Below are 25,314 nucleotides of genomic sequence, written 5' to 3' on the forward strand. Positions count from 1 at the left end.
ACACTATACGTCCTCTCTATATATTGCGAGCCATTTCATGATAAAACGTCTTAACGGGGTCATGGGATTATCAAGATTCCTGCCTTAATATAAAGCAACAGAACTACTATGGGTAGATTGGACAAAGAAACTACAGGCAAAGGACTGGATAATTGATAGGATTCTTAGTGTGACGCTTAGTGTCACTTACACACATCTGCAAGAAGCTCACTGAAAGTTTTTACCCCACTCATGAAATTATGGTGGTGTGGATTAGAAGCATTCAAAAGCGCACTGCTTTAAATCTCCCTGTCATTTTATCGAACTGCAATGCTCTCATGGAAATCCTAAGAATCGGCCATTTTGACGTGAACCTCATGTTTGTTGGGAAAGGTTACATAAAGAGCCTCAATCTGCGCTACCGTAGAAGAAATGTTGTGACTGATATTCTTGCATTTCCGTACTTTGAGGTAAGTGGAAAAAAATTATCACGTTTGCCAACTGTGCTTTGAAGCTGAAGAATGTTAAGTTTGAATGTTGAGCATACCAGCTTAATTTAATTTGACAAATGACTTGAAATGGGACATTCCAATTGTTTATCTGCATTCCCCCAACCCCCCTTCCCCACCCCCCACCCACTAAGGAGGGAATGTCGGACAATTATTTCAAAGGAGCCAACACAATTTTGAACTTCTCAGATGAAAACTTCAAAGGTGCCTGCCAACAACAGAAAACTAAGCTGTCTGAATCTGGGGGGTGTCGATAAAAACAGATTGTCCTATGATTATGTGACTCACTGGACCTCCAGAAGGTTTTGGGTAGGGGAGGGGTATGGTTCTGAGTTCTGCCTGTAGTTTACAGGGTTCTTAGTTTCTTTTCATGAAAAAAAAAAAGTAAATGACTGAAAGTCCACCTCACTTCCTGTAAGGCCTTTTCTGTGTACAAGTCATTCTCTGGTTTGGTCTGTTTGGTTGTTATTCCAGAAAATATCCATACTCTTGCTTGTAGATGGAAGACATTTTGTTTTAAACTCTCTCGCCATGACCCTCTGGAAATTAATTTTTAGCGTCGTACTTTCCCTTACTCATCTATTTTTTGCTTTACTGACCCACAACCTTTTTGGAATTTCCGGTGACCTTCCCAGGTGTGAGTACCAGGGGGTATTAGATATTTTCTGAAACTGCACATTTCAACATGTGTACAGTATTTTTCTGTATAACAGAATCTGGTCCCTGGTGTCCTTCCACCTGTACCACGGCTGGAATATGATTATACATTGGGCGATATCGTCCTTGGAACTCCACAAATTGTGAAAGACTGTGAAGCTGATGGAAAACATTTAGATGATTATTTACCGGTAAGCCATTCACAGTGACCTCATGATTAGAATGCTGGACACTTGCAAGAACTTTAATGATTAGGCCATGTAATGATAAACAGTACTTAGCAGTCAAATGTAAGTGACAGTCACTTGAAACTTTGAACGAGGTGACTTGATTCTTGATCCTCAAGCCTCAAAGCCCAGTCGAAGAACTGTTTCAGTTTGTGATTTATTCTTTCATTCATCTCCAGGTGATAATAACACATGGTCTTTGTCACTTACTAGGATATACACATGACACACAGAACAACCTGAACAAGGTATCTTGTCCTTTAATGTGTACCGACAAATAGTAATGCTGGGGGCGGGGAATCCTGCAATGGTCTAGCATCCCATCCAGGAGAGAGCACAAGTACTCCTGGTCACTTCATGCTTCAGAAATGGGGATAAGCTCCGGGCCTGATTAGCCTGTTCCAGGCTCTCGGTCAGTGGGGATGATCGAAAAAGCGGGATAAAACAAGATAAAACACCACTCCATTGTATTTTAAAATGGTATCTTTTAGGGACCAATAAATCTCAAACCATTTCCAGATTGGTCTCCTTTAGGGGTTTAATTCAAGTTTTCTAATGAGCATTCCCGACTTTTTGACATGGGAGTCCTTCCTTGGGTGTTGGACTTTGGATAGTGAGGTTGAGGGCTTGTATCTGGCCAAGCTGGCTCAGTTGTGTTCTTGGAAAAAAAATATGTGGTCATTAAAATCTCCTGATGAGAACTGGATGGCCACCACAAGAGCTCTTCATGGTAAATATGCGTGATCATATTAACAAGTTGTATTGACTTGATTTCGTTTTCCTGTGCAGATGCGCAAAAAGGAGATAGAAGTCCTAACTGAATTCAACAGAATAACTGGCTACAATGCGGTGCCTATAACTCCAGAGAAAGTGGAACATTTTATCATGTAAGTGAGAATGGCAATAAAGTGTAACCACCCCTAGTACCACCCGTAGTACCAGTATCTGAGTACCAGATCATGCCTGTATGACCCCCGATCTTCATTGGATATTTCTTTTTATAGTGGGTTATGTGTAAAAATGTTGTGGGACGTTCTCCTGGATAGAGTCCTCTTATGGAAGTTTGTCCCCTTTAGGGAGGTGTTGTCATCTTGTAGGAAATGGCCCCTTACATTTTGTGGTCCCTTACAACTGTGCATGAGATAGTCCCTTTTGTGACGTAGCCCCTTACATGAGGCAATCCCTTTGTTGAAGTTTGCACATTTTGGGTGATGGTCCCTATGACCCTTACGGAAGGTGCCCTGGGGGAAACTTCTGTAAGAGAGCGCCTCTGTAGACGTAGAAGTAGGCCTTTTTGAACAGCAATTCTAGTCAATTAATTGCAGGTGTTCATTAGTCACTAGCTTTGACTCATTTGTATGTTTTCAGGCCTTTGGACGAAGAAACCAAACGTTTTTCAGGAAATGCTGAATATGCACAAGATGGCGAGAAGGGAGCAGATGATTTGAAAGGGGAATGAATTAGCGGAGTTCAAATCACTCACTGTGTAATTCAACAAAAGGACTGAAGAAACAGTCTTCAGCAAAGGCAAACTGGTTGGCGAGAAAAGATTTCATGCCATAGTTTCTCCAAACGTTGGTTGTTATGTCAACAGGACTCAAGAAAACGAAGTTGACATTCATAAATCGAAATGGTCTGGCGCTCGGCACGGCCACTCTCCCAGTGACTCAAAAAGTAATCTGTTTATTTTGGATCAGGTTGAGTTGTTAAACTGAGTCGTACGATATGCGTGGGGGACTGGTAACTATACAGTCCAACCTCAGCCCCAGGGCCTTCTCCTCGCCAATTAAAAAGTGGTTAAGGCCCTGAGAACGAGGTTCCTTAGAGAGCAATTATTAGGCAAAACGTACGAAAAATAGTAAGACCTCATTACGAATTCCGATCCTTGTCTGTTTTTAGATTGTGGAAGAGAGGCGTGAAGTAGCAGGAATAGAAAAGGATAGAGGACTGATAACTCTATCTCCATCGTGCAATACTGTTGTTTATTTTCTCGTTTATATGTTTGTTTACCCTCCGCGCAGATCTTTTTTAGTTCCTTCGTGTTTAGTTTCCCCTTTTCTCTTTCTAGACACAATTAACACAACCTACTGACCGAATATTAACTAGTACTGGTGGTGTGAGGATCATAGATTATCGAAAACTTTAACTTACGCGACAATCGATTGTGCTTGAATCGCATGGTATCGTGGTATCCAGGTTTCTCACTCAATCGACAACGCGAGTGTCTTAGAAACAGCAGGTCCAAAGTGTGGAAATATCTTGGCTTGTACAATACGAGAGTAGGTCCTGTTACCAAGCAAATTCGCGAAGTACTTATCAGCAGACTTACCCGATCGGTTGGTTGGCACAATCCAATTATTTCTGAGAGAGTCCTGAGGGGTGGTAGTCCAGTTCTGGCCCTATCTCTGTCATGCAACGCTAGTTGCGTGACACAGAAAGGGCCAGAACTGGACTAGAGGGGTGGGAGAAGAGTAGAAATTCCATTTCCCAGGCCAAAATTTGCCCAAGTCGCATTTCCAAGCCTGTTTTTCATTTTTTTTCTTTTTTTGCTCAAACTGCATTCCCTTTTTTTATTACTTTGTTTTCCAGTCCCAGTGAACCGAATTCCCGTTCTAGTAGATCCCAGTTTCCGTTTTACCCATTCATGCCACTCTTCTGATAAACGATAACGAATTCTCAACTCAGCGCGTAATCTGATTGGATACGTAGGTACCGTGTAACAATCATTGTTATACATTTGCTGGCGTTCTATGACAAATGATATTCATAAATGACGTAATATGGTAAAAACAAAACAATGGCACAGGAGGAGATAGCCAAGTGTATCAATGATGTTCTTACAACATTTTCACGACTTTTGTGATCAACTACTAAACAGACGCACGGCAATATGACATCTATAATAGAGAAACAAAAATTTTTATATCGTCATCTATACGTATGTCCTCCAATAAATATAAGAGCCGACCAAAATGCGAGAATAATTTGACTTACTATTAGCAATAAACCCTCTACTTCCGCGTGTTTTCGTAAAGTTTCTACATTTCTTAGTTAGTTTTCCCTTAAAAAAAAAAAAAAAACTGGTTACATTTTCCTTTTTCAACTTAACTTTAATTTTGAACTGTTTTGCGGACCATTTGTTGAGACAACGTCAGACGAGTATGACGAGTGACAGGTGCGCATGGTGGACTCGTTTTAGTTGCCAACTTTGGTTTTCTTGACTTTCTTATAAGTAATTAACAACTAAATTTTCCTTGTATATAAATAAAATGTCAAGAAATCAGTTTGGGAGAATACAGGAGATCATCAAGTGGATCTCAAGCGCGGGTGCAAATCTATAAAAGCGAGATACTCTTTTTAGTTTCCCTCGATCAGTAGCATAGACTTGTTCAAATTAATTACTGGTTTTTGTTCAAGATTTCTCTCTTACAGCATTCTGATTTGTTAATTTGATTTGCAGTGATCTCGCATATTCTCGTAATTGGTCTCTAAAGAACAAAGCGAGGGAAAATAATTTAGCAAGACGCTGTTAAAATGCATTTCCAGTTGGTGCTTGTCCTGTACACCATGCAAAACAATCTGTCTTGACAAAGCACACATGTTTGCTTCTCGGAACCTGTCTATATCAGGGATTTCACAGAAGATTGAAGGCAAAAATTTGTTGTTGTCTGTCGGTTGTACCCCAAGCCGATACATTAGAGAGCCGAGCAACGCATCTTCGTTTGGAAAAAGCGGCGAACTCTGTGAAACTTCAGCAAGTGATGGCAGCAGACTTCCACTGAAAACATAGCCTCCACCGGACACATAAGGCTGAAATATCTCGGCGGGATGATCTTTCTCAGAGACGTAGTAACGACTTCCCTTATCCCTTATAACTTCCATGTCTAGCTGAACTCTACCGGCATAAAGTGGGTGTGTCCCATTGGCTAAATGGTGGTTGCTGAGCCAGTTAAGAAGATTGCCTACATTAACAAAACAGTCCTCATCTGTCTTAAGGATGTAAGAAGCCTGGCACTTTTGGTCCAGTGGCCATTTGAGGCTAAACACCATCTTCATGTAAAGGTTGCGATATGTATCCTTAAAAGATCCTATGACGATGTCTTTGTAGATGCTTGCTTCCTGATGAACCAAGTCATTTAGCTTGGGGTTGGAGTTCTGTCCAATTAGAAATACTGTTTTCCAAGACCTGAAATATAAGAAAAGGACTTGAAACATTTCTACCAATAAGGGGTAAACTTACATTACCTTCTTCTGAGTGCATTCCAAATTCCCAAGTGCATCAACTCGAAATGCACAGCGAAAAGTAGGAATTAATCCACCGTAGGAAGAAAAGATGGTTGTAGTACATTTTACCAAAATATCATGCAAACCTTACACAGAAGTCAAGGAAAGCCATATTTTTGCAGTATTCAGTTGTGACTGAGACGTACTAACGACATTGTAAAGCGAAAAAACATTCATTAAGCAAACATTTCCATTCGGTAGTTTTTAGCTGTGCTTACTAAAATGTATACTTAACAAGAGATGATCAAGGTAATACCTTGGAATCAAAACGAACTACGTCCCCAAGTTAATTATACTCTGACTGAAAGTAAAGATGCCCAAAGATTGGCCAAACGTTCTTTGATTCTACTGTCTTCAAAGCCCTGGTATTTCAATCCACTAGGCCAATATATTCTAACCGTCGTAATGCACGATGGCCAGTTTTGCCTAAGAAAAATATTGGAATAAATGTCTTGAAGGAAAAGAAAGTTCATCCAATCGGTCCTGCCCGACTTACAAACTATTACTGTTTGTTTGTCAATTTCATCCCCAGCGCAGATCTTTATAAGTTTATTTAGTTCAAGTTGTCCGGGTGAGTCTTGCTTGGTTACTTGAAGTTTTTGGAAAGGGTTTACCTACCTCAATGTGGCGTTAATTTTTTGTGTTTTGCCTATAAAATGATCCATACTTCCCCAAGACAATCTGATGGCTTGTCGACTCATGAAATTTTTAGGAATAGAATGGACTTGAATCAGAAGGAAAAGCTCATTATTACAGTGAATGTGCTGCTTCGAAATCTTTCCTGTCAACTGCATGTTCTTGAACGAGGGGCTCTTAACTGCGGCTGTAAACTTCTTTCCAAATGTTCTCGACGTTTCGTATTCACTGAGTGTCTTTTTGAAAGCTTCTCGAAGAAGAGGAAGTTGTTTGTTCATGTCAGTGACAAATTCGTCGTTTCTGGACTGGTTTGGACGACGAAACTTAATCTGAGCGACCTTGTTTTCATAGTTCGCGAGGAGAACGATAAACAATGGCAACAGAATGAGGACATTCAGCGATAACAACAAGGCGAACGGTTTTAAGCGCTTAAGATGAAACATTTCCAAACCAAAACAAATTCAGAGGTAATGATAATTTGAAACGTGGCGGTTAGGAAGGTCCCCTAGTTCACTGAATTAATTGGGTTATTAAGTGTCAGTTCAACTTTATTTACTATTGCTGCCAATTGTTTCGTATTCTATTGCAAATTTAGCTCGTGAAAAAAAAAGAACTTGATAAATCGGCAAATTTCAACTTCTATGTCTTATTTCTGATACTTATTTTTCGTAGCCATGTTATGCTTTTAAGTGTTGTAGTATAAGATGTTCTAAATTTTAGTCGACAAATTCTAAAAGTTAAACTACTCGCGCAGTTAACAAGTCAAGAAACCGATTAAGCATTCCAAACTTGTTAACCGTATGATGGACTCGATATTCCATGCTAATTTGGCTCAGAAATGAAAAATATAATAAAATGCTTAATTCGGCACTCTTCACTTTGGGGCCGGGATGAGCCGATTTTCCGACACCTTTTTTTTCTTTCCACTGTTCGCCCTCCTCACAGCAAATTTGCATTTTTAAATGGTCAACATACATCATGGCGGTTATTGAGAGTTACATCTATATGTTCCTTGGGCCGATGTTGCAGCGCAAGGGTTATGTGACGACAAAAATCAAAAGCCGCAAAAGTACAGTGTGAGTAGTGTCGAACATTTTGATGATGTCCTTAATTTTTTTCAAAATTATGTACGAGGTTTCTATATTTTTTGCAGTGTTTCCAGGTACATTTTTCCACTCTCCTGGAATCTCAGAAATTTTTTCTAATTTACACACGCTCGTGAAACACAGGGTTTTAAAACAGTCGACCACGTTTAGTTGACCAAACAAAACAGAACGCCATAAACATTCTATCTGCCGGCTTTGTCCAGACTGGGCTTTATCTGTCAATATTGATTATTACAATTTAGTCTTTGCTCTACATACACAGCTACTCGCTGTAATCGTGTTTCGTGCGCCTTCGGTTGCTGTAGTAATATAATATGTTGCTGTGACATTTCTTTTTTCAAACACAACGACGCTTTTCAGTTTATAGAGCATGTTTCGATGTTTCAAACATCACGAATTACGATTTACAGATATATCAGTATATCAAGACATCGACACTTTTTTTTAAGCTCATATTGCAAGCAAGCCAAACCCTATAATTATGTCTGTTTACTCGAAAACCAGATTCTCTTAAGCATTCAATAAGATTGTCATGTTTAGCCCTTGAGACACAGCTTTATGATGCTTCATGATGCCTTTAGCCGAAATGTAACGAAGTTGCATTTGTTATGTTAACTTTGGTCTGTAACAATTAATATCTTCCAAAACGGTCATTGCACTCTGTGTTCAATGAGCATGCCCATTTATTAATAATTATATTTACACAGAGACTCCCCGCCTGTCAGCCTCTACCACCCACTCTACGAAGCAGATAGGGAAGCCCCACTCGGCTGGTTGTTCCCCGCCCCTCCCCCCGGTAAATGTTATTCTTTTCTGCATGGTGTAAAATTCGATTTCTATTGTGGAGTCAGTGTGCCAGTAGCGAAAAAGAAAAAAACATTGAACTATCGAACCAATTCAAATGAATCTTTGTACAGATATATTGATTAAATTGAGGCCTTGAGCTACTGTATTTTTATTCCGAGCTTTCGCTGTTCTACGGCATCATCAGGGAATGAAAGAAGGCCTCAATTGAATTTATTTATCTATTCCGAAATGCTACTGAAGGACAACTTCAAACGTGTTCTGAAGATTGGTACGTTTCGAATTTGGAATAAGTGTTCTCGTCTCCCAGATGGCATGCCTGCCAAATATGGTATGTTGATCGACTTTTTGTGCTGGATTCAATCACGGAAGTTTTTTTTTTCCCGAACTGAATGTGCCCTCCTCTCCTCTAACTCCCCGGGCCTACCTAGCAGTTTTATGACTGGTACAACTTTTAGCAAATTCGCAGTGAACATCCAGGCTCTACCAGGTATTTTACAGGGAATGTTTCCACAAGTAAAAATATATGGCTTTCAATCTAAATCCAAAAGCAGACGTTCGACGAAGTTAATATTTTACTGCCTAAATAACGAAAGAAAACTTTGCAACCGGTGCAAACATCCGAGAAAATTTCGAACAAATCATTTTGGCTATATGTAAGATACAGCTTGCAAATTTGAAATCGTGATGTAGTGTATTAAATGCTCTACTCAGTCTAGTTGATAAGAAAATCTTTACCTACCTAGGAGTTATTTTCTTGTGGTTTACCAAAAGACTGATCCAGACTTCCTCAAGACAATCTGATGACTTGTCGACCCATGAAATTTTCAGGACTGGAATGGATTTGAATTAGAAGGAAAAGCTCATTACTATAACGAACATTGTTCTGCTTCGAAAGCTTTCCAACGAACGCCAAATTGTTTAATGAGGCATTCTCAGCTGCATCTATAAACGTTTTTCCAAAGTCCGTCTTCTTTGACGCTTCGTATTGTGCGAGTTTCTTTTTGAAACCGGTTCGAACAATTGAAAGTTGTTATCGAAATGGGCGGCTTCGTTATCAATTAATTTTGGGTGGAGGAAATCCTTGACGACTTTGTTCTTAACATTTACGAAGGAATTCAACGTGTATAAAAGACTTAGGAAAAACAGCAAAACAAGCAAAGCAAACGGCTTGAAGCGCTTAACGAGATGAAGAAACATTTTAAAATACTGAAATAAGAGACTGGCTAGCCTGCAGAGCAGGCGTCTTATCGGGGCGAGTTAGCGCTACAACCTTGCGACGGCCATGTTAGACCGCCATGCTAGACGGCTTGTTTTTTGGTAATTTGCACATAAGGTGAGAAATATGCCATGTATTATTAAGCTTATTGAGCTGTAGAGCCGTCCACTGCTATAGTTTCATTGATACAATTTCGTCGACGCGTTTTTGATCGTTGACTTTTGTAGTCGTCCGTTGCGCAGCTTACTTCGGATGCCGGGCCACGAAGCAGCCAGTTAATCTCAGACTTATAACATTCTATTTAATTTGGGGCTAGAAACTCATTTTGATCAGTTTTAATTTACTAACCCTTGCATTCCAATCACTTTTTACACCAGACTGCCCGTTCTGTAAAGTACAGGATGAACTTGTTGAATTGTTGTTCGGTTCCTTTCAAACCAATAAAGTGTAACACATAAGTATACAAGTATAATACACCACTTCATGTTTACCCAAACAAAAACAATTTAATAGTTTCTAGAAGCCTGAAATATTATTCCATCGTTTAATAAGAAAAATTGGCACTAGCCGGGTAGTACGTCACTAAAAATATCCCCCATGATTGAAAAAGAAGAAATATTTTTACAGGAATACAGGAAGTTAAGTTGCTGCCATTCTAAGCCAAGCGTTTTTTAATTAAGTGACCATAACAAACGATAATTTGAACTGAGATTTTCGTTCAAAGAGCGATCGAGAAACGAGACGACTACGGCTCCACACCGTTCTAGACCGCTGTTCAAGGTGAATGAAGGCTCTGAGCATTAATGTGTTTTTTTTTTGACTTAACAGGCACCTGTCAGTACCTGTGAAGTTCCTTATTTGACGTTCACCCGTTAGTCATCAAGTTCAATAATTTCGGCAGCGCGCCTCCTATTTGTTTCGTTCCACGTATTTCCACGCACTGACAAATCATTGTCAGACATAGTCACTCCTTCATATAAAATAGCGATCAAGAAAATCAACTCCAAAGCAACATTTTCCCTTGGTTGCCTACGATTCTTGTGATACCTAGCTGGGGTTTGGTTGTGTTCCCTTGATGTTGTTTTACCTGAAGAGCTAGCACTTGCTGCGGCCTTTTTGCCAGATTTTGACGGCCTTCTACTGCGTTTTTTCGTTTTCTTTTTCTTTGAATGCGAGCTGCTTTCGCCTTGTTGACGGGGGGTAGGTAGCTGACGAAAATCAGTGCAGTCGATGTTGAAACAGCCGATGTCACATTTCCAAAAGCTATCCATAAGGTCCAGGGGCAAAACCTCAAAATCTCGAATCTCTTCCCCATCTGTGATGCCGGGTAATTTCTCCAAAACAATAGGCACCAAAGCTTGATCATTGTTGTTGCTTGATTCATTTTCTCTGATGTGCGATAAAGAAACTGCCTCTTCTACTGTATTTGCCAGCTGTGAACCGTCAACACGTTGTCCAATAACATTAAACGAAGAATTTGCCACAATGTTTGCCAAAGCCTCGCTGCTCTGTCTCGAGTATTGCATAACCTTATCCCATTTTTCCTGAGTATTTCTGACGAGGTCTTCATTAAATACTTGACTAGTAGCTTCGATTAGGGAAGTTTTCAGCGAAATTGCTTTGGTTTCCACGCTTTCCACTAGAGCTTCAAAAGCGACCTCGCCCATTCCATCTTGTGGTTGAATTTTAGAGGACAATCCTTTAACGGCCGCCTTTAGGTCTTGAACTGTTTGCTCCACATCCTCCACAATACCGTGCACTTTCAGAACAATTCTAGCAGTAAGTTTTAGAGTTACCTTCAGGTCCCTGTAGACGGTTCTTATGTCTCGTAGAAGGCTGATAAAGCTTCCCATGACTTAATTTAAGCTTAACATTTAAATGAACTTTAGTTGAACCATCCCTGTATCGTTTCCTCTTTCGATTTCACCGATGCATTTTCTTCAAAAACGACTATCCATGCTAGGCAGTGAACCATTGCAGGCTAGAACGAAATATTTACGGTTCGAGTTTTTCGACCACTCCTTTTAGGGTGGGGTTAATTTGAACAAACGCAACAGGTCTATCAGTCCAACAAGAAATGACATGGGCGTGGCACCTGCTCCAGCAGCTGCTATTCACTTTCCCCAGCTTCTCACTGGAAGACAAAAGGGAATTTGAATCATCGTAGTCAACACACGTTAAAGTTTTATCACAAATAACAAAGCTGACTTTAGTCTTAATGATAGACTGTGAACAGGCGGGGCGTACTCTGTCTTCTACTGCATAGTATAGTTGATAGAGCCGTCACCTAACCCCAAGTCAACTAAAATTTTTATAAGTTGCCCTCCCCTCCCAGTAACCTATCTTAACATGAAACTAACGATAATTCTGAGGTAGATGTCGACTCATTAAGGCTCCATACTAATATTTGTAATTGAAAAACAATTAGCGCAAAATCGAAATATTTTCTTGCTTAGCTTATTTTTTCCACTTTCAATATCAATTTTGGAAACTCCGTGTTTGAAACCCATACGCCAGTTATACAAACGCTTTCACTTCTTCCCCTCGCCGGACAATTATCTTCTCCCCCTCCCCTGTTTTCACTACGTACTAAAAAATGAATTCGCGTGAAAGAACCTCCAAGAACTATCATATCTGCCATTTATTTGCCTCCACAAGAACAAATGGTCTGCACAAACTGTAGCCTGATCGGTTCCCAGACGGTCTGAGTTCGCTCGCCTCCACTCCCTCCTCTGTGGAGGAGAGCGGACTCGGACCGCCTTAGACCTGATCAGGCTACGGAAACCGCTGATAAAGAGATGAGAATTTGAACAATCTCTTTTTTTTTCTCGAAAATACGTGGGGAAGAACGCAAAATAAGTGAGCGTACAGAGTGACTGTGAACGTGACGTGCTAGCGGTGATGCCACGAGCAGCGAGTAGCGCGGGCGTCGGAAGACTTTTCACTCGTCTTCCGACGCTCGCGCTTCTTGCGACTCGCGGCTTCGCATACGCTCACGACCGATCACTCGTGTTGCGTTCTTCTTTGCGTGCTCTCTAACGGATTTTCGAGCAAAAGAGAGACTGCTCGCAGTCTAGCCCAAGGTAGATATCCCTCTAACAAAAGAATTCAACTTTTTGGGAACACCTCCCTTAGTAAGTCACCCTTGTAAAGTGTTTTTTTTTTCTACCTGATGTTTTTACCGTGTATAAATAATGATTAAAGATTAAAGATTAAAGACGTCTCTCTGGGACAGAGATCTGGAGAGGTGGAACCGTCTTTCTGAAAGATATATGTCTATGTCAGAGACCTCCCCCAGGCCGGGAACGTTCCAAGTTGAGGTTAGCCTGTGGCCAGACACTCGATCGAGGGGATCCTCGCTTTTAGTTTGTCTCCCATTAACCCGTTTATAAGGTGAACATCTCCCTTAACAGACACCCTTCTAGCATAGATATCCTAGGATCTATTAAGGTACATAGCCAGGTATTATGTACCAGGCCATGTGTTTGTCTTACATTTATTGTGTGCATATTTAACACCACAACAGATATACTTTTCAATTATGGGCTGACAAATTGTAGTGTGTAAAGCCTTTAGGCATACACCCTTTCATGGAAGTGTACTTTCCCATAAGTAAACCACCCTCTGAGGCAGACTGACTTCTCTTTGAGTAGATGCCCCTGAAACAGACACCTCCCTTGGACAGATGCCCTCTTAGGCTAACACCACCCAATTCAGAAAGCCCTCTAACACATAGCCCCTCTAAAATTGCCACCTTCTTCTGAAAGTTTATCATCTCTTTTGGAAGACACCCCTTTACCAATATTGGGCAGCAAGAGGTGTGTTTCTAGTGTAGGTCTCATAAAGAAAGTTCACATCAGGCCAAAGAAGAGTTCACTGACTAGAGCAAGGCTTGGCTAAAACTCTAATTAAAATAACCATTTATAACAATATAACCACAACTTTATTCTTTAAATCTTGGTAACCTATTATTTACATAATTTATCTCTTCACACATTATACTTACATTTCAGAAGTTATGTTTCACTGCAGTAAAAATGAAATTCTATAACCTCCTTGAAAGGATTATTTTACATCTGTGATAAAATTAATTTCTGTACAATGATATTAAATTAACATATATTACAAGCCAATATTTTTAGCTGAAACATCCTAAATAAATATCCATAAACCTTTGTTTTTCTTTTGCAAAGAGACATTCACAAATAACCCCTGCCTTATTTTATCCCGCATATTTTAACCTTTACAAGTAATATTTCTGTGATAACTTTTTCCCTTCAGAGCGCAACTTGCAAACTCAAAACTCGAGTTCAAAGTCCGAAAATGTAGATCAAATATTCAAATAATTTTCCTGAATAGGTGATTGAGAAAGGAAAAACCTCACAAGGCTAGTAGGTTAAGTTTTAAGGATAAAGACAATTTTAGATGAGTTTCATTCCAACAATCTTTGCAATTCACCAGAGAAACCAAATGATTCTTCACTTAGCGACAAAGGATAAATAAACAATGATTTTGAATTGTTCATGTCTGACATAATTATCACGAACTATGCAAATATCACTACTTGTCTGTCGTCAACGCGAATAAGAATGAGTCACGCTTCAAAAGTTTCTGCGGATTAAAAAGTACAAGTTTTCCCGCAACAATTAGTCGGTTTAAACGACTGATTGAAATGAACAAGCGCCCAAATCCGGGATATGAACATTTCTGATCTCGACTGTCTCGGCTTTCCAACATTTCCAGTCCTTCTGACTCAGTGCTATTCCGGATGCTGGCAGATCAACCGTCTGACCGCGTAAATGTTCCGGCACGTGCTCGAGGGGTGAAAATTTTAATGTGCACTCCATTTCCACAGAAACAACCACGATTAGATGTCGCTTTCGAAGAGAGATTTTTTCGATCTCCTGTTCGCTACCTACTGCAGTAAGCGTTGTTTCGGCCACTCTACGTCCTTGGCGATCCAACACGTGAAACTTGTCGCCTTCGAAAATGACTTGAATCGAAAACGAAAAGCCTTCTTCGTTGTTGCTGTCTGACCAAAAGTAATTGTCATTTTCAGTCGCCTCACTGTGGAAGGTAAGCCTTTTGCCATAACCTTTACCAATGCTTTTCAACACCAGCGCGGCTCCGTCAAAGAGGTAGTCGTCAGTTCCGTTTGGGCGAACTCGATAAGCAAATCCAGGAACAATTTTAGGGTCAACATAAGTTCCAACTACTGGGATTTCGTGAGGTAGTAGTGCAGGGATGACATATTCTGTTGGAAAATCGCCGATGTCTGCTCCTCGAATACGAAGAGTTCGCACCTCGGGAATGGCTTCTTCGACAATGTTCTCACCGTCTGGGATTTCCTTGACGCTGGCGTGGAAACGAGCGCGCGTCTGTCGCCACCAAACTCTCCATAAGGCATTCTGTAATCTTCTTTCATTTCTATACTCACTTGATAGATATCTGCCGTCCTTAATGCCCTGATCGAACACAGACAGGCTTTGGCTCAACGCACCTTTGCTTTCCAGTCGACGAGCCCTCAACTCGTTGAAATACTTTTCGTTTAACGGGATGTTAAGGACGTTTGTGAACTCCAGAAACTCCGAGAAGTCGTTCGGAGTTTCGTATACATCTTCTTCTACAACATCGTTATACAAAAGATCCATTCTTAGTCTCTTTCTGGTTATGTAATCTACTCAATACCTCAACAATACCCCTTCCACCTTCCCAGACTTGTGTCGAGCCCCAAGTGGCAAGAACGTGTATATTTACTGTAGTTTTGTTTGCTTGCGCGTCGCCAATGAATGCATGAATGAGGGAGAATGAATGATAATTCGCGGGCTTTCTCTGCGCTCTTGATTGGCTGACTTATCAGTTCCACGGGTCAGAGGCAAACTGCGCACGTGAACAGGTCAAAGATCGCTTTGCACGCGGCTGGCGACTGGACTTTAGACGGTAAACAATTTTATATTTTAATTTCCTCCAAAAATGCGAAAGAGCGAAGCGTCTTATGAGACCAAATTTTTCAAGTTTAAATGTTTAGTTTCCATAGCCATATGATATAACTTCTATCGAAGAATCAGGAGAAATAGCGATAAAATTTTACTAGAAATTAGTTCGAGTTCGCTCGAGGGCTCGGACTGCACGTGAATAGACCTTTCCACAAATATCACCTAAAATTCCCATTGTACCTGAAGAAGGCTGGTTTGGCCAGCGGGAAAAAATAAAGTGCACCTTTAAAAAAATACTTATCCTACGTTAGTCTCTGCGTTTATAAATATTCACCGTGTTTTCGCCCGAAACCTCACCTTGTTTTTCATAAATGTCGGGTATATATAAAGAATTTTTATTATTCACGTGTGAGTCACGTGTAGGCCCTTCCACAAATATCCGGATGTTTATTGGGGTATTTATTGGGATATGCGCTATTCCCTCGAAACAATACTCAGTTTTATATGCCAGAAACAATCCAGTTAGCGATTTTCCACTAGAAAAATATATTCCATATCACTAAAAGCGTTGAATTAGACCTTTTTCGCTCGGGCGATTTGTTTTCCCATTACAGACCACGTGATATTCTCTAGAGAATTTGTTCTTTATCCATCTAATTATTATTTATTCATATGCACACGACTATTTGAAAATTTGAAAGGAAGAATTTTCAAGAGTATAATCATATGGTTTGAAACTGGGCAACAAACTGCCCTGTCGAAAAACGTCTATTTTCGAAAATGGCGGAGGCTGGTAACATCGAAGCGTTTCAGAATCTTCCTCAACTCCTACCACTGCAAGAACATTTTAAACATTTCAGCCTGAGTGATTCAAAATCGGTGTATTTTTACGACATATATAAGAGATATTTAGAGGGTTTTTTTGAGATATTTAGAAAATTCTTTGTAATATTTAGAAGATTTTTTGAGAATTTCCGCAAAGATATTTAGGCGAGTTTACGTGATCACGTTTACATTTGCGTAAAACCGGAAATACGTATTTTAATGATTGAGAATGCAAAATGAGGTAAAATAAAATAATCAAATAATTTCCTGCTATTATCTTATTTCATTGTATTTTATTTTACCTTGTCGTTAATTTTCACCCCTTAAATATCACTTTTGTTTTACGTATTTTCGGTATTATGCAAATATCATGATCACGTAATAAAATTCCCATGGTACCTGACGAAGGCTGGTTTGGCCAGCCGAAATAAAGTGCACCTTTTAGAAAATCAAATAATAATCTTACATCATATCGGTCTCTCCTTTTTTTCTTTTTTTTTGCAATACCTTACATTACATTGCATACAAAAATTACCTACTACTTACAAAGTTAACGTAACTTACAATTTAACGATACTAACAAAACTTGCAATACTAACATTATTTACAATTTGTTAATATCTTACATTACAATAATGTCTTACATTACAATTTGTTAATAGCTGGTTTTCACATGACGTCACCAAAATTCAAAGTACAAAACTATTGATGTTTCTGAGATTTTACTTAAATGATGTATAAGAGCAGCTGAAAACTAATATTCATACAAATTTTCACTCCGAATGGGTTCTTGGTTTTGTGATACACTACGTTTGAATTTCTAAGCTTTTGCGTGACGCGGCATTTACATGACGACCTAGAGAGCTGTCATGATGGTTAAAAAAGTGACTTATTTCGGGGAACTTGGCTATCTGAACAGTTCATGTCTTAGAAAAAGTATTATTTTAACGTTTTAGAGTTCCTCGAGGGATAAATTCACGCTTTTGTAGCAAAACTCACTGACAGATGTTTCTCTTGGTTTCCGGCCGCCATGTTGGTGCCCATACGGATGGGCACCAACATGGCGTCTCCATACAAATCTCTATAAATTTGGGTAAAAAATTTCTCCGCATATCTCGCATAAGAAAAATTGCAGTGACCAGAATTTTGGCGAGAGTCTTTGCATATTCACCTTCTTTCATTTCCCAGATACTGGACTTTATCTATTGACCGGTTTTGATTTTTATTTTGATCTATTTTGAATTGCGTGACACTGAAAACCAGCAATATCTTTCATGTAGGTTAGCTACAATAGGAGGCTTTCTCACAAATAAATTTGTGACTTAGATTTATGTTTCTCAATTTTAATTTTGTTTGTCAAAATCGCTAGGAACGTATCGAAATAAAACTCTGCTTTTATATTCTTCATTATCTTATGATAAACCAGGAGCCCAGTGATGGGCTCTTGGATAAGTCCATTAGATTACTATTGATCCAGGTTTATGCGTGAAATCAACGTTGCTATGGTTACTTTAATACCATAAATAATTTCATTAGCCGACTTTCAACTCCTGTCTATTGCTAAAATCAGCATCATTATATCAACAAGCGACGTTTTGCAGACAGATATAACATAATGACAAAGTCCAGTATTTTCCTGTGATTTTATGGTCCCCTCTATAATTGTTGATTCGTTGCGTGACGGCGCCAGTTTCCGTTGACTCACAAATTTAATAGAACTAAAACATTTACACTGACTCAAAACTGCATGGTAAACATTTTCACACTCACTGGCATTAACGTTTAAGCGTAAAAACTAATTTGTAAAAGTATACAGTAAAACACCTATATTTAGAAGTGGCCACCCTCGTGGAAATGGGAGATGGCGTTTTCACTCACGTGGCCAGCACCCATGCAAATTTATTGAAACAAAAGAAAGTAGTTACATAAGAAAAGAGTTCATGTCCCACAGGACTGGTTTGGTACACCAACATGGCCGCCGTGTCATTTTTTTGAAAATGCTCTATTAGCACGAGGCTTAGTGGAAACGTCAATTTATTCAAATACAAACAATACTTGAAGGTTTGTGATTCCTAATGCACGCAATAAAGCCTATCACTGTTTTCCAGGTGCAATTGTCACGAAAAAACTATCTCCTTAAAACTCACCATCACAAACTTTCCGTAGCATGGGGTCATAGTTAGTAACTATGATGGGGTTAATTCCTAGATTGGAATCACGTCAAGACAATCTCTATAAATGTGTTTGATTGTTTTCATCACTCGTCTCTTTCTAGTAGGACTCTTACATTTCATCGCCTTTTCCAAAGCAAAGCCAAATTACGTACATGTATTCAAATTTTAGGTTGCCGCCTATAAATAGAAAACCTTTTTCGGGACGACAATAATTTCGGGACCAAGGTAACTGGCCAATTAATATCGGGTGGCCGCTTAATAGATGGATAATAGAGGTTCGACTGTTCTTTTTTTACTTGAGCTGGATACAGACTGAACTGTTTGCCAGTCGCCACTGGAACTAATCAACTGGATTTAATCAAAATACAGCCAATGAAATATAGCTGTTCTCACGGTTAACATCCCACAGCCAGGGCGATTAAAGTCGTGTTCGTGAACAGAGTAAATTGTCAAAAATCGGTAACAAAAGTCGTCAGTTTCGCGTTCAGACGGACGGAACAGACCACGTTTGTTTTGATTCATTGACGTCATTCAATTCCTTTACGTCAAGAAAATGCGACTTTATAATTATTCAACAGTCGTTCGTTCGTGCCCAAAATGTTCTCATGAACAGACGTTTTTAACACTAGCCATGAAGTAAAGTAAAGATCAACTATTGCCAAAAAGGCAAAAAAAGTTGTGCATGAGTTAACCGTGCTTGTTTTCGAGATAAGGCACAATGGAGATCATGCGTACAAAAAGCTTCCGAAGCTAATTTAGATCAGCTAAACGTACCCAATTCAACACAACCAAGTCTATTGTTTTGCAGCTAATATCTATCCTCATGGCAGAATAGGAACAATAGGCCTTGACAAAGAATACATATTTAGCGTCGCCCGTCCACATTCGGTCGCACAAGAGCAGAAAAGGCGAAATATTTGTCACTTCTCAAGTACAAACCTTTTCTCTTTTTAACCTGGAAAATATTTATATTTTCCAAGTTGTAGTGGTGGGACGATTTCACTCCATCACTCTTTCACTTCCTAATTCCTGTTAGACACTTGGAACCCAGAGGGATCTCCCATATGAGAACGTGAGGGATGCTAAAAGATACCACTTAAGGGACCGTTCATTTTTTATGAGGGAGGGGGGGCTGGTGGGATTTGGGAAGCACCATTTAAAAATCGCATGACCCCCCTCAGCTTACCAATTTTTTCACATGGCCCCCCCTTATAGCGGTCATTTTTTGGTATGACCCCCCCCCAAAAAAAAATTGAACAAACAATATTTAGATTTCAACTTTTTTAATATTTCTGTATTATCCCCCTACTTCACGTTATTGCGCTCACTATGAAGACAATATTTACAATCTCTATACGACAGAGAGCTGTTGTTTAAAAAACAAATCAAAAGAAAAAGAAGTCAATTTCGGATCTCGTAGTGATGGCTCGCCCTGAGCGTGTGGCATTTGGCCTCTCATTGGCATCTTCCTCATCTGAATTGATGAATGCAAGAATGACGTCACTTGAGTCATCTTCTCCCCCAGAGTCAATGGCATCACTGTCATACTCATCATTGTCACTTTCATCCGTTTCACTGCTGTCAGCACTTGCCCTGTTGTCATTTTGAGTCAATGTCCTGGCATTTCTCAGTGTTGGTTGGCCAGCTCTGAGAGAACTCTTCTGCTGCAAGCATGAATGTCTTACAATTGCCTTTACTTTCTCACTCTTGCTGCTTTTCAAATGCTGCTTCAGCCCGTGGTGGTTTGAGTACTTGTTTAGTTCTGGAACACGTAGCTTTTTAAGCTTGGTTAGATCTTCGCACAACTCAGTCCAAGGATAATCCTCCTCCCTACTTAACTTTGCCTTTTCTTCTGCTCTCTTTTTCCTTTTAAATTCCAGCACTTCGAGATGCTGAAGATAATCCACCACAAATTTCGATTTGACAATAAACTTATCTGCAAATAGAGAAACGCTCTCTGGGTCAGATAAAACCAGCCTGCCACTTCCATGCTCTTTCTTCTTTATATTGTTAATCCAATCGGGGAAAGAGCGCATTACTACATGAGCATCATGAAAGAGGCTCATTCCAAAATGCGCAATAATGGCGAAAGCGACGAGTAGTTTAAGAAAAGGTTTACAGCTGAACGATCCAGGCAGTTTGACATCTTACATGCAAAAGAAGCAATTTTTCTAGGTGCGGATGGCTGTTCAGAAAGGGCGAGTGAGTTTTCCATGCAAGGGTACCAGTTGAAGCCCAGTGATGGAAGAAAACTGAACTTCTCCATCAAAGAGCACAGAGCAATGGTGGAAAAGTTGAATGTCATATTGAAAGATGCAAAGGAACACGATTCCATGCACACTCTTTCAGTCCAATGGGCTTGCTTTAAAGCAGGGCGAAGAATTTGCGCACAGTTTTAATGTAAAACAGATCAAATGTACAGAAGCTAAGTTGACGAAGGTCACGCAGGACATGGAAGCACTAGAAAATAAGAAGAGCAATTATAACAGCATATTCAAAGGCATACTCAAACAGCACATCAACAAAAGGAGAAGGAAAAAAGAAAACTGCAGAAAGTCAAATGAAAGAAAGAGGAAGCGGACTGAAAACAACGTCCAACGAGTTTATGGAATCTGTGTTGGAAACACACTAGGAAATGATCTTCCACAATGCCTTGTGTACCCTCCTAGAACGGCCGTCCAGAAGAGTGTCTTAAAGTTGAGGATGTTGCCACGTCGATATTTGGAAGAGATGGGCCATACATCGCACAGCTCTTGGAAGGGAATTATTTCACCAATGCTGCAAGAAGCAGAATCACCACCAACCTTGAGCGGGAAGTGAGAGATTATGTTTACACCTTCATGTACCCTGAAGAGTACACTCTGACGGAAAGCATTGCTGCTTCTTGCAGCATTGGTGAAAGAGACTCCCATAGCAGCACAAGCGGCGACGAAGAACTCGACGACAACGGAGATGAAGATGAGTGCCAGTGAAAGTTGCATTCGAAAATAACAGTGTTAAATACTTCTTTTCAGTAGCTACAAATACTTTTTGTCGCCAAACGTTTTTTTAAAGCAGAAGGAAAGTTTGTAATAAATTTATATCCTGCCTTCTATGTTTATTCTATAGCAATTTTTTTGATATTCAAACATTATGCCATTTTAAAGTTTTACTAAAATATTTCACGTGACCCCCCCTTTTCCCTTATTTTTTTGGGATGGCCCCCCCTCAAAAGCCATTTTTTTTTCGCATGGCCCCCCCCGAAATCCCACCAGCCCCCCCTACCTTATAAAAAATGAACGGTCCCTAAACGGAATAGATTGGATTACTAGCCACTGTTCAAGAAAGGATCACGCGCGCACTTGTAGACTCGCGTACTCTAGAAATCAGCGGAAAAGAAATGAGAGCGTTTCTTTTATTGTTAGTTCTTCGAGTGCACCTTAAAGGATACTTTGACAGCTAAGAATGGTGACGTTTCGTCATCAACACCCTAAGTGAGATCAAGTCTCAATGTATAGTCAGACTCAATTCGTGCGAAAACTTTTAATCATTTTTAATTATGTTATTCTTGCATGTACTTTATTGTTCTTAAAACCATTTTTGACATTTTAATACTTAACATACTTTTACTTCTTTGTTTTATATTTATACTTATGCAAAATGTTAATCTTCACTCTTAAGCTTGATAATGACCGAAGTTCGGTCGAAACGTCGCGCGCTTTTACAGTTAGTTTTTACTTCAAACTGTTTTAAAAAACCTTTACATATCTACATGATTATACAAGAGAAAATGAGGTCTCTTGAATTATATCAATAGCTAATTTCCCGAAGGTGTCCTTATACAGGTTTAACCGTACTCGATTGCCGAAACCTGAGGAGATATTGAAAATCACAAAATTGATGAGCTGTATAAATATTAGAATTATGATTCAAGCCGTAATTAAAAATTTTGGACGATCAACAGACAAAAAAATTGAGAATTCGAACGAAGCGTTCGCCATGCATATGCATGGCGAAATGATTTGAACAAAATATTTGATAAAGAGAAAAAAAAAGACATTACACAAGACTGGGAATTCAGCAGTCTCTAATATCACTTTGGAAGGGGAAGAAACAAAAAAAGGGAAAAGAAAAAAGAAAACACAAGTTATTACAACACGGGGTTTACGTATTTGGTGACCCATCCAAGCATGAACCCCGCCGAGCAGGGCTTAACTTTGTTGAGCCACTTGAGCGGACGAGACGCAGTGCTGTTCTTGCGGTATTATGACTCTACGTTAGATATTTTTTTCCCTCTCAATAGGTAACAAAGAAAAGAAAAAAAAATCATTTTTATCGCCTGAGAAAATAAAAAAAACGAAAAAATAGAAATGAAAATGAGAATCCGATTATTCTTGCTTTGCTGATCGGACAAGAAGCGGTACTTTCTTTGTGTTAAAATGGAGAAAGTCGACAGTAAAGAAGCTAGTGATCTATGAGAAGAAAAGAGGGGGTCACCGACAATTAACTGAGAGTAAACTGCGAGTGAAGTTAACGCAACCGACCCCTGGAAAGAGTAGTGCTGTCTTAGATCTTTGCAGGACCCTTCTGAGGTAATGTTAGCACGTGATCAGCAGAACCAGGCGGAGGTCTAGCGGAGCACCATAACTACAGGAACAGAACCACATGCATGCATAGAAATAAAAACCATGCAACTCTTTTTTCATGGTTAACATGGCTAGCGGCATGGATCGCGGGCGCGTGTTCCCTACGACGACGAAAAGCGACGACATCGCGCAACGTGGCGGCCATTCTCCAGCTAATACCAAATCATGTAGCCTTGGTTTACAGCGTAAATCTTTAATATTGTTATGGTCAATTGACACCTGTCAAATCAAGGTATCCGCTGACCAGTATCACATGACCATATCGCGGGCTCAGGCTTAGAGCTGATTGAGGTCACATGTTTTTTAGGGCGATCGCTGACCGAGTATTGGGTTTCCATTGGATCGTGGGGTTAACTTCTTGTAATCAGGGCGGAGCCGGTCAGCGCTAACCCAAGATCAAAAATCAACCGACGTTAACAAATTTTTCTTGCTTTTCACTGCTTACGTTTTGTGTAGTTTGAAGTCATTCAAACTCAAAAGAGAAGGCCAAATATAATATTAACAGAAAAACTCATCCGGCAAAGTTACAAAACTCAAATCAAAATGCTCGCTGATCCTGGGTTGACTTAATCGATAATCTGGCTTTAAACAACCCGCCTCCGCTTTTAGGCTTGGCTAAATCTATGTATTATTGGATGTTAACACTGAAACCTGGCCTAGCTAGCAACTCCTGACCACTCCTCGACTTTCTCTTTCGGAGCGGTCTTGGTCCTGTCCATTTCTCTTCCACTGGATTTGTATCCGTGTGTAGTTTACAAAACTTGTCATCCGGATGTGCCTTAACTTTGACAAGCTGCAAGGTTGCGTCCGTTTTGTAAGTAATAGCGCGGTTTTCAACAGCGTTAGGTTTTTTCATCTTTAGAAGCTCTAACACAGCGTTTCCGAAGTGACGGTTCCTGAAGCAGTAAACAAGAGGATTCGCTACAGAATTCAACTGGAGGAAGACCTGCGTCCAGAGGAAGAATACACTTTGGCGTAATGTCGGGTCGCGGTGACCTCAAACTCCGATAATAATCGATGGAGTGCACGAAGACATCACGACTGAAGTCTTAGCAATTTTTCTCTCTTGCTGAACCTTAACAAGGGCAGACACCTTGCTGATTTGCTCCGTCTAATTTAAGACTAAAGACTTCGCGGAAGATCCTGATGTAAAAATATGCTATTAGGGTCAAGCAAATCGAAGATGGAAGGCAGAATATCATTATAGGCAATAACTCCGGGATCTTGTAGTCGATGCGGGGTGTTTCAAGCAAACAAAATTGCACTATTACAGTGAATATTGTTATCAGTAAAGCTATTCTCGCATATCTCTCGACACGGCTTTTCGTAACTGTAACTGTGTGTTCAATCTATTTTGTTACTGCCATATATCGTTCCCAAGCGATTACAGTCAAAAGGAATAAAGAATATGTACAAGTTAATTCTAAGAAGAGTGCAGATATCAAGAATAATGTACAAAAATTCATGACATATACCTTTTGGAGCACAATTACACCAAAAACGATCGTCAAAGGCATAGAAACAGTCCAAATTAACAGATCCGCTTCGGCTAAGCTACAGAACAGAATGTTGGAGCTCCTCTGCAACTCTTGCTTCTGTCGCATTGCGATGAGCACCAGGACGTTCAAAAGAATGGTAACCGGACAAGCAATGGATGTGACCACTACAGCGGACTGTAGAGCGGAAGTCGCCTGCGAACAGGCTCCCGGGGAGGACGGAAAAAATTTCGGCGAGCGCGAAACAGAAGAATTCGGAGCCTGTTCGCAGGCTAGAGCGAAGTGTCATTGAGGTGCAATATAAACCCTTGGGAGTATTGACACCTAAACTGCGTCGACGACGCCTGATGATCCTGCCTTGAAAAATTACCGGAGCTTGCATCGTTGTCTTCTAATCTCATTTTAATGCCGAATCTTCCGCTGAAATAATTAATTGCAGTTTCTCGAGGAGCTTTGGTCAAATTATTAACTTTCGCGCGTTTACTTTCTAGTTAACAAAAGTTCAACGAGCTCGAGCGACCCGCAGAGAAATACTGAGCTGAAGATGTACCCTTAAAACAGCTGCTGATTGGATATCGTTATCAAGACGCAAACTGCTTCCAATGTGCATGATAAACAGAACATTATTTGTTTTGCTCCGACGTACGCGCAACAGGTGTTTGTTTAGGACTTAGTTTTGTCGTCCGAAGACAGGAAAAGAGAACATTAACCCCTGACGTGACATAAAACAGGATGACGGAATCTCAGTTGGAAGGGACCAAGACAGAAACCGAAATCAAGCCGCTGGATTCCAATCGGGGTGTCATTTTACTTGCGTACTGATGAATTCTTTTCACG

General features: G+C 40.0%; 4 protein-coding genes across 5 annotated transcripts; 1 reads left to right on the plus strand and 3 right to left on the minus strand.

The window, feature by feature from the left end:
- Positions 1 to 14: 14 nt before the first annotated feature.
- LOC110050045 (endoribonuclease YbeY-like) lies at positions 15 to 3,345 on the plus strand. 2 transcript variants are annotated; one of them, XM_020755912.2, is made up of 5 exons: positions 18 to 449; positions 1,202 to 1,336; positions 1,552 to 1,620; positions 2,162 to 2,259; positions 2,741 to 3,345. In XM_020755912.2, exons 1-5 carry the CDS (start codon positions 240 to 242, stop codon positions 2,829 to 2,831), a joined length of 603 nt encoding a protein of 200 aa, XP_020611571.2. In that variant the 5' UTR covers positions 18 to 239; the 3' UTR covers positions 2,832 to 3,345. The 2 variants fall into 2 exon arrangements, with proteins under 2 accessions (XP_020611572.2, XP_020611571.2); XM_020755913.2 differs by lacking the exon at positions 1,552 to 1,620 and having other exon boundaries at positions 15 to 449.
- A 1,085-nt stretch (positions 3,346 to 4,430) lies between these two features.
- Positions 4,431 to 6,752, minus strand: LOC110049919 (beta-1,3-galactosyltransferase 1-like). The gene is made up of 2 exons (XM_089285570.1): positions 6,275 to 6,752; positions 4,431 to 5,558 (listed from the first exon to the last, which is right to left on the minus strand). Exons 1-2 carry the CDS (start codon positions 6,733 to 6,735, stop codon positions 4,817 to 4,819), a joined length of 1,203 nt encoding a protein of 400 aa, XP_089141696.1. The 5' UTR covers positions 6,736 to 6,752; the 3' UTR covers positions 4,431 to 4,816.
- A 3,155-nt stretch (positions 6,753 to 9,907) lies between these two features.
- Positions 9,908 to 11,444, minus strand: LOC110050042 (uncharacterized). The gene has a single exon (XM_020755911.2). It carries the CDS (start codon positions 11,272 to 11,274, stop codon positions 10,294 to 10,296), a length of 981 nt encoding a protein of 326 aa, XP_020611570.2. The 5' UTR covers positions 11,275 to 11,444; the 3' UTR covers positions 9,908 to 10,293.
- Positions 11,445 to 13,341: 1,897 nt separating this feature from the next.
- On the minus strand, positions 13,342 to 15,210 carry LOC110050041 (uncharacterized). The gene has a single exon (XM_020755910.2). The coding sequence runs from the start codon at positions 15,070 to 15,072 to the stop codon at positions 14,077 to 14,079; it is 996 nt and encodes a 331-aa protein (XP_020611569.2). The 5' UTR covers positions 15,073 to 15,210; the 3' UTR covers positions 13,342 to 14,076.
- Between the last annotated feature and the right edge of the window lie 10,104 nt (positions 15,211 to 25,314).

Source organism: Orbicella faveolata, unplaced genomic scaffold, assembly GCF_042242905.1.
Source record: "Orbicella faveolata isolate gen_17 unplaced genomic scaffold, um_ofav_v1 contig_13, whole genome shotgun sequence".
Taxonomy (NCBI): domain Eukaryota; kingdom Metazoa; phylum Cnidaria; class Anthozoa; order Scleractinia; family Merulinidae; genus Orbicella; species Orbicella faveolata.

Bases quoted from the DNA above. Each gene is read 5' to 3' on its own strand.
- LOC110050045 (XM_020755912.2), top strand. From the start codon at position 240: ATGGTGGTGTGGATTAGAAGCATTCAAAAGCGCACTGCTTTAAATCTC. The intron at 450-1,201 runs GTAAGTGGAAAA...TCTGTATAACAG, and splicing joins TTGCATTTCCGTACTTTGAG to AATCTGGTCCCTGGTGTCCT. The intron at 2,260-2,740 runs GTAAGTGAGAAT...GTATGTTTTCAG, and splicing joins AAAGTGGAACATTTTATCAT to GCCTTTGGACGAAGAAACCA.
- LOC110049919 (XM_089285570.1), bottom strand. From the start codon at position 6,735: ATGTTTCATCTTAAGCGCTTAAAACCGTTCGCCTTGTTGTTATCGCTG. The intron at 5,559-6,274 runs GTAGGTAAACCC...CTTATATTTCAG, and splicing joins AAAATTAACGCCACATTGAG to GTCTTGGAAAACAGTATTTC.
- LOC110050042 (XM_020755911.2), bottom strand. From the start codon at position 11,274: ATGGGAAGCTTTATCAGCCTTCTACGAGACATAAGAACCGTCTACAGG.
- LOC110050041 (XM_020755910.2), bottom strand. From the start codon at position 15,072: ATGGATCTTTTGTATAACGATGTTGTAGAAGAAGATGTATACGAAACT.